Source organism: Lagopus leucura, unplaced genomic scaffold (genome assembly GCF_019238085.1).
Source record: "Lagopus leucura isolate 7727_CA_CO unplaced genomic scaffold, USGS_WTPT01 Super-Scaffold_100157, whole genome shotgun sequence".
NCBI lineage: Eukaryota > Metazoa > Chordata > Aves > Galliformes > Phasianidae > Lagopus > Lagopus leucura.
The window spans coordinates 9,058,787-9,067,643 of NW_024962334.1; the positions used below are offsets into that span (position 1 = coordinate 9,058,787).

General features: G+C 38.6%; 1 protein-coding gene across 1 annotated transcript; it reads right to left on the minus strand.

Moving 5' to 3' along the window:
• Positions 1-205: 205 nt before the first annotated feature.
• LZTFL1 (leucine zipper transcription factor like 1) lies at positions 206-8,857 on the minus strand. The gene is made up of 10 exons (XM_042888894.1): positions 8,749-8,857; positions 8,412-8,536; positions 7,460-7,654; positions 6,934-6,994; positions 6,044-6,112; positions 5,290-5,355; positions 5,075-5,152; positions 2,454-2,627; positions 1,884-1,987; positions 206-1,144 (listed from the first exon to the last, which is right to left on the minus strand). The coding sequence occupies exons 1-10, from the start codon at positions 8,749-8,751 to the stop codon at positions 1,126-1,128; spliced, it is 894 nt and encodes a 297-aa protein (XP_042744828.1). The 5' UTR covers positions 8,752-8,857; the 3' UTR covers positions 206-1,125.

The following is an 8,857-nucleotide window of genomic DNA, read 5'->3' on the forward strand; positions in this document are numbered from 1 at the left end:
AACCCAAAGATTTCTTCCCAGCCCTGCTACTGGAACGCTTCTCTTGGAGCTGTTTGATGGGCTGTAGAATTTGGCATGGACCTCTAATTTCCACCTTTATGTTACTAGCAAGGCTTTTACTGATCTGCTGCTATTTTCTATAAGTATTTAAGAGTATTTAAAAATGTATTTAAAGCAACCCTATCCAAATAAAGCTCCTTAAAGATTGGATAATTTAAAACATAATGGTTTTATTTAGAGTAACATACAACATACATATGAGCAGAAAAAAAAACAAGTACAATGCACTATGAAGAGGCTGTCAGCTAAATACAAAGTCTTCTCTGAAGGCTTGAGTAAACTGTTTTCCAGTGAGGTTACAATAAGAAAGGAGGCGAAAACATCTACAATAACTTATTTCTTAAGAAAGCTGTTCTATAAGCCACTTCCTCATGCTTTTTCAGATTGTACTTTAACATCAAAAGTAATGAAGAAAATCAGAATCTGTATCCTAATGTGAACATTTGTTTTAAATAAAGTGAAAGAGCATAGCTCCAATTAGTGTTGTTTTTGGGTTTTTTTTTTCCCCCTGAAAGAGTTCACTGCTTCTCCTGTTTCTCTCACTACCGAATGAATAGCCTCTAGCAAAATGTTACTGGCCACATTTTGCAGAGAGATCAGACAATCAGTGTGAATTTATGCTATAGAATCAGCATGTTTCTTTCTTCTTCCCTCCTACTTTTTACTGCTACCAACACAGTTTTCACAAACAATGCCACTTCACAGCTACATGAACCGTACTTCATAAAACCACTGCAGTTTTCACCTCAGAGACACCACTAAAAACCTAATATTTTTTTCCCCCCCTTTTCTTAACAAAAATAAATTCCTTTCTTTGTAAAGAATCGCCTCAGATCTTAATAAGATGCTGCTTGTTATTTCTCAAGGAATGTTGATGATTAACTTAAAACATGACTACAGAAACTAAGAGTAATAAACTATGGGTTTATAAGGAAGGGTAGAAGTTTCAGCATCCTTTTAGTATTAATAGAAAGTTATTTTAAGCACTAGAAGCAAGTTGTACATTATTTTAAACAAAATTTGATTAAAAATAACACCGCTCTCCCTATGTCAGCTTTTGGTAGCTCAGTCTTCTGGCTCATATCTGAGGATAAAAAAATAAAATAAAATCAAAACAGAGTAGAAAATAGCTGAGAGACACTTTGTCTGTAACGAAAATATGAAACCTAAGTAATGAATTGCTCCCACTAGTGGTGCAGCCCTGTCAAGATTCAACAAGTGCCTAAGGGCACAGACAGTACAATATTATAGTATATACTTTCCAGAGTACTTTCTGCTTTTAAAATTGGCTAGTTTACCAAATAGTAGCTTGAAAGCATGAATAAGACTCTACTCACAAATCCCAGTATACAAACAGAAGTTTAGAAGTTCCACCTCTGTCTTCCTACAGAACACATCTAAGGCATCCATGTTGCCAGTGCTCACTTGCCATTTGCAGAAGGATAATTTCCTACCTGATACAAGGCCAGCACATATCCTTATTTACTCAGTATGAGCCTAACCTTGCTTACATACTGTGCCAATTATCATTCCCATAAAGAAATGTGGAAGAAATAAGACAATGCCAAAGTAACTGGTACATTTCCCATCTGTACCTCTGTGTTGCTGCTGTGGTTAGCTATCACACTCACTAATGTTGTGCAGGCACAACTCAATCCCACACACCTAACATCTAGCTATAAAGGACTGGCTTTTCAAAAACCAGGGAACAGCCTACTACAAAATTTCCCTTGGATTTCTAGTCTGGTTTTAGAGAGTTTTGTATTTATAAAAGCATATAAAGGAGCAGAATGTGGATCTTGTTCAGACTGAACAGCACTTACTTGGAAAGCCTTCTTCGTAGATCCTTTATCAGCTCGTTCTTCTTAGTAAGAATTTCCTTCATGTTGCGGTAGGCAGCTGTTTGCTGAAACTTCTTCTCTAACTCCTACATAATAGTACCAACATATTACTTACACGTTGTCAAAAACAGGTTAATACATTTTCTAAAATATGAGCTTTTCCTCCTCAAGTTTCAAAACAGCAGTTCTATTCCTTACCCAAACGTAGATGAAACCAGCTGGTAGATTTAAAGGACATCAGTGGGAAGGACAAACACAAGTCTCATTTTCTATGGAAATCACACATCTTCTGAAGACTGGGAACATTGTTCTAAGTTAAAAGTTTCTATGCAAACACATGCACAATTTTTAAATGTTATTTCATTAAAATCATGATGTTCACTCTGGTTTTTGCTATTCTACACATAACGTGTTTCCAATGAAGTAACAAAAATGTGTAGTAAACAATGAAAATTAAGTAACAAACGTGACCCAATAAATTCTGTGTTCTTGTTCACTTATTAATCAGGTAAAAAGTGAGTAAGGAGCTTTACATTACAATCAAATGCCAACCTTCTCAGCTGTGGATAGCTGATCCTGAACCTTAAGCAAGTCATGTTTTGTTGTCACCAAATTCTCTTCCAGGAACTTTTGGTTTGCAGTAGAATCACTCAAAGTCTTCTCAAACTGACATTTCAAAGCTGCCACTTTATTCTCCAGTTCAACGATATCCTTGTTTACATCAGTCTTCAAAAGAAGAAATATTTAAAGTACGGTAAATGAAAAAGAATATTTGAAGTGTCAGATGCAAAACTCCACGGAAATGGGTACACCTTAACTTTTATGACTTACGTTTGCCCTGTTCCTCTAAAGCACAAACTAAAAGTGCTCCAGTGAGAAAGTCATTTAACAAAGGAAGTTAACTAACACAGTTGGTTAAAGCACTGGGTAATTTTTAACTCAAAAAACAACAACAACAATTTGTAAATAAATGCATTTTTCAGACAGCTGAAATGCCTCCTCTGCCCAGCTGAGGTTTCAAGATCTTGTGTTTCCCTTCTTTAGATGTGAGGTGAAACCACATGATGAAACACACTACATGAAGGGAAGGATGAAAGTGTTAAGGACCATGTTAGCAGTCAGGTACTGATACTGCACTGCTCAAGAGGAATCTTCACATCCTTATGGCATGAAACAGCCCAAACTCTTCTGGCAATCAGTCCCAGGTAACAAAACATACTTGTGTAACTGTTCTGTGGATTCCATTTGAAAAATCACTCTCAGGTACAGAAGGTAAACTTCATACTCTCAAAAATACAGTGACTCAGAATGAGGCTCAACTACCAGAACCTTAAAAAGAACAGAAATCTAGAACTAAGGAAGCTCTGCTCCTTTGTAGTCAGTGTAAGACACCAACTGATAATGGTACCTGCACAGAAAAAAGTGAATTTTGAATTTTGGGACTGAGTTCAAAACTGTGATGCTGAAAAGCACCACATTTTGTTTCGGGTCAGAATGATCTCCATCTGTTCTGAACTGTACCACTGAAATCAGACAATGATGCAAAAAATTCTATGTCCTTGTGCTAACCTGATCCACCAGAATCATTGCTCCCCTCGTGTGGAACACACCTGGCCTGTGGAACCTTATTAAACTATTAAAAACCAGAAGAAAAGTCTGCTGAACTAAAACAAGCTGTGACTCAGCAGTCATTTGTTTGTCTACAGAAGCTGAGAACTGCTCCTTAACGTGCATCTGGGTTCATATGATTGTATTGTCACCCATCTCATAAAGACATGAGAAGAAACCAGACAAAACGTAGCATTTTCTCCAAATAACTAATACACTCATTAATTAAATTAAGCTCTATACATTAGCACTGTATTTCCTAGCTAGTTTCAACTACATACACACACACAGCAATACAGAGTGAAAGCTGGAGAAGAAAGTGACAGATGAGGAGAGAGTAAGTTTGAACATGAATGCTGCAGGTACTTGGCTGCCCTGACATTCAGGCAAATTCAGATTTAACCAGAAAAGTAGGAAGAGATTTGCTTCCAATCTTTTAAAACAACAAGCACCAATGTCCAGGATTTAATAAAATCCTGTAATAGTAAACCTTTAATAATGTAAGGCGTAAGAAAACAGATAAAGAAAACATTTGTCCTGATGGATATATCAAGTTCCCTATTAAACAGTATTACTGAACACAGATTTTGAAAGTTATTAGATATAACTGAAAAGTACTAAGAAAAATAAGTACATACCATAAACCAGTGAGTAAGCAAAATAAAAAGAAATGAAGATTAAATGAGAAAAATCAAAGTGGAAATGTTTTATGACGCTGAATTTCAAGTCTGTCAATACAGCTGGAATTCAAAAAGGCTTTCAAAAGGCTGGGATTAAAGTGTTCTAATTTTGTTAAAAAGTTTGCACTGAAATGCTTTAGATTTAAGAAACAACTATAAATTGACACACTTCAGAAAATTCTAATTATCAAAATAAGGGTACAGACAAAAATACCAATGTGACATGAAAGGATTTATGTGCCAACTTACATGAGTGTTAATTTTTTAGGCCTTTTTCTGCATCAAATAATCACTATGCCTGAATCAACATTTATAGAAAAGGCTAAGAGCTTCAAGTAGTAGAAAGATGATCAACCTCTGTCATCTGACCCATGCTCACTGACATCTGTAGCAAAACTTCAGGAATATGGGATCAGGACACATCTGTAAGCATTTGGGTTTATAAAGTCTGAACTGAGATGAAGCAAGTCCATGTTGATATTGATATTGTTAATTGATTGATATGTTTGAAAGAATTAGTGTTTTACTGTTGCCATAAAAAAGATCAAGTGGGAAGGAACACAAAAATGTATTTGTATCTGTTAGTACAGGCATTGTTCTTGAGAGTATCAACTCTGGAATGCTACTCTGTGACAGTACTTGGAATAATACTTTGGTAAGAAGGTAGTGTGGTCTATTGGACACAAAACCTATGTCATAAAATAAACCAGCAGACTGCATTATCTGCTGACTGACAGAGCAGCACGAGTGTGACAATGCTTGCAGGAACACGACAATACTAACCTGAAGTTTTGTACCTGCTAGAAAAGAAACATACCACACAGACCAACGTGGGCAATAGTGTAAAACAGCAGTGATTGGGGTACAAATCCTAGTTATATTTACCTTTTGATCTCCCTGGATCATCTGCAGATCCTTCAGGGACTTCTCTAGTTTGGATTTTTCATCTAGTGCAGCTGTAGCCTGTAACACATGGAAAATGTAACGCCTCATATATGTATTTTAATTGAAAATATGAAAATAATAGCCATGGAATTCTTATTTAGATTTTTTAATAATATGTAACCAGCAGTAAGCATCCAAGCTTACAGGAAATTTACCTGTGTTTCTATTGTCTTAAGTCTGGTCTTCAATTTTTCATTTTCTTCTTGGAGACAAGCAACTGTCTTTGGGTAAATAAAAAAGAAAGAGTTTACAGACTCGTGCTATTTTGAATTTTCCAAATACTTCCAGTAAGAAAATGTGTTTCATTGCTTATGAAAGCAATCACACTTGTAAATGCTTTTAAAAATAGCCTTGCTGATAAGGACTACTGATTTCTTCCTAAAGCCTATCCTGCAAATCATTGTTTCCTGTCTCTGTCAGCAAGAAATGTGAGTCTTCAGTTCTGCTGTAACCTGTAAGTCCTCTCACTTAAAATTAGTCCTTATTTTACTGAATTGGGAATGGTGCAGTCACTCTCCTGTGAGTATCAAGATTCCCAGTAAACCAAACTGCACATTTGGACATGCAGTTCTCATTGCTGCTTATCACTTGTATTTTCAATCAATAGGCAGGTAAATATTTTGCAGCTCCTTGCAGCCTTTCAATACCTAAAGGGAGCCTACAAACAGGAGGGGAGCCAACTCTACCAACAAGGGTAGATAACAGCAGGACAAGGGGAAATGGTTTTAAGTTGAGTGAGGGGAGATTTAGGTTGGATGTCAGGGGGAAGTTCTTGACAATGAGATGGTGAGGTGCTGGAACAGGCTGCTCAGAGAGGTTGTGGATGCCTCGTCCATCCCTGGAGGTGTTCAAGGCCAGGTTGGATGGGCCCTGGGCAGCCAGTCTCTGAGTCAAGAGACAAATTCTTACCTTGTTTAGCAGCTCTGACCCTCCTTCATTTATGGGAGCCAGTTTTGGTTTAATGAGCTCTGCATTGGGCTAAAGAAATAACAGAGGTTAAACCATTAAATTATACAGAAGGAAGAGAACTATTCATTTAGTCTGTAAAATAACTATTAACAGTCCATTCAATTTTCTTTTACAAACCAAATGAACCATCTTTTATTTCAGTTTCATTTTTAGTGGTACCTTGGCTCTTAAATTACATATTCAGCTAAAGCTCAACAAAAATACTGTATATAGTTGGAAAGGGTGTGCAAACCTGAATTTACAAAAGGCTACTGATCCATAACCACCAAAGGACAGAAGAGTTCAGAAGAGAGAAAAAATATTTTTTATTGATTGTAAGTAAAAAAAAATATATATGTTTTCAGATGTCAAAATAATCTTAATTACTATTTTAAGTATTCAAATATATATTAACTAAGTATACACTTAAGCTACAAAACAAATACTCTACATTGCTAATCATACAAGATAAGCTAGAGTCACACCTGTACTGCAGGGTTAGGGTGAAGGTCCCCCAGGCTGAGACAAAGCCCAGCACACTTACCTGTCCCAGTTTCACCCCAGCCTGCAGGGGAAGGGAACCCAGGAGCAGAGGCTCCAACACATCCCTGGTCTGACTGACTCTGGGATCAGGATTATGAGGCATGCCAGAGGGCAAAGAATCTGCAGTCTAGAAACAGCTGAGACAACTTGGTGTGAGCCTTGGTGCTGAACTGTAAAATGCTATTTGAAGACTTCTAAGATTACCCTGAATATCTTTTTTGCTATTTTCAGCGTGAGGAAGAAATACTAAATAACTGTTTCAAACAGCTATCGTGACTCCATATTATTATATTTTAAAATAGAACTACCTTCTTGTTTGAAGATGTGAATTCCGACTTTTCAAACTCCGCAACCTGTTCCAACAGTTCTCTTGAAAACAAAAGCAAAGGGAGGCATTTATTTAATAAATGAACCAAGCTACGAAACACATTTTACCAGGCTAATGCTTTTTGTTGCACATAAGATCCTTGTGAGAAGTACAGAAATCCCATGCAGGTACAGTAAGTGCAATAGATAACATTGGATAATGGTATGGAAAATGCACCAGAACTGTAAGATATACACAACAAGTACTTTTTAGTTAAATCCTACCACCTGCTGCCAACTGATTAACAAGTACAAACATAACCAATAAAAGCATCTACCTGACAAATTTGAAAGTTTCATGTATCCCCCCCCCCCCCCAGGTTATTGATAGAAGTCTTGACACTAATTTGTCATTGATATAAGAGAAAAAGCATAGGTTTCTATGGTTAGGAAAAGCATGCAGATAATCAATATTTGGAAGGCCTTTTTGTTATTGGAAGACATTCTATATGGCCAAATATACATTACCGATTCTCCAATTCAGAGATGTCTGTCTGTAACTTAAGGTACCATTTCTCAGCCTGTGAAAAGAGCTGGCGCAGCAGTAAAACATTGGTGTACGTTGTATTTATGAGCTCGGACTCCACTTCACTGTGTACAATGGTCTGCAGCCCATCCAGCATGTCTGCCACCTCATCAACTGTGAAGGTCTCCTCAACAAGCCTGAATGGAGAAGTCAAGGTGAGTCACCTCTGACAAAGATAAAGATTTTGCACTGTTATGAGACCTCACCACATTAGATATTACTTGTATGTAACGCAGCAGCCTCCTGAAGATGTCCACTGTCAGCAGTTATTAATGAGATTAGTAGCTAGTTGTTGTCTTTACATTTTCTGTCGGTAACACTAAAATCATGAATATTATTTCCTTACAGAAATGCACACAGCAGAAGAAAGGTATAAGGAAGTGTCACACTACCTGTGTTAACTTCTAAGAATTCGCATAACTAAGTTTTAAAAAGATTTGATTTTTAACATTTGGAAAAATCACTGAGTGATTTTTCATAGATCCACAGTATGGCCAGGGTTGGAAGGGACCTCATAAAGCTCCAACCCTCCTGCTGCAGACAGGGCCACCCACCTCCCCATTTAATACTAGACCAGGCTGCCCAGGGCCCCATCCAACCTGGCCTTGAACACCTCCAGGGACGGGGCATCCAAACCTCTCTGGGCAGCTGTTCCAGCACCTCACCACTCTCATAGTCAAGAACTTCCCCCTGACATCCAACCTAAATCTTCCCTCCCTCAACTTAAAACCATTAAAGCAATTAAACCATTAAAGCATTCCTTCATCAATAAGAACATACAAATGTAAGGTAAGGAAAGCCATCCCCTACAGCATTTCAACCTGTGGTTGTTTCCATTAGAGCTGGTTGTGTTTATGCTCCATCGTACCACACAACACAGACCCCCAGAGGTACCTGCTGTCCTTAAGGTCCTGGAAGCACGAATCCACTGTTTTGAGACACAGGCCACGCTTGAAACGAGCAAAGCGCATATAGTTGATGGCTTCATTCTGGTGGTGCTCGTTAAGGCCCAGCTCCGCCTGCAGACAAGGATGGGAGCATACAGAGAGCACTCACTGAAAGAAGCAGAAAGGGCCGTACAGGTCTGCAGCTGGACAACGTGTCCTTCAGGGCTGGAAACGGAGCACGGAGCTCGAGAGCGAAAGGAACGCGGGGAAATAAGGCAAGCTCCGCAGTCAGTCGACCAGCCAGAGCTCCGCGCCCCGCGGCAGCGCCACAGCCCGGCACTCACCATGGCGACGCGGCAGCCCAGGCGGCGGTTGGGGCGGTTATGACTACAGGCCGGCCGTTGCCATGGGGAACGCAGCCTCGTGAGCGCCCTCGCCGCTCTCCTATTGGCT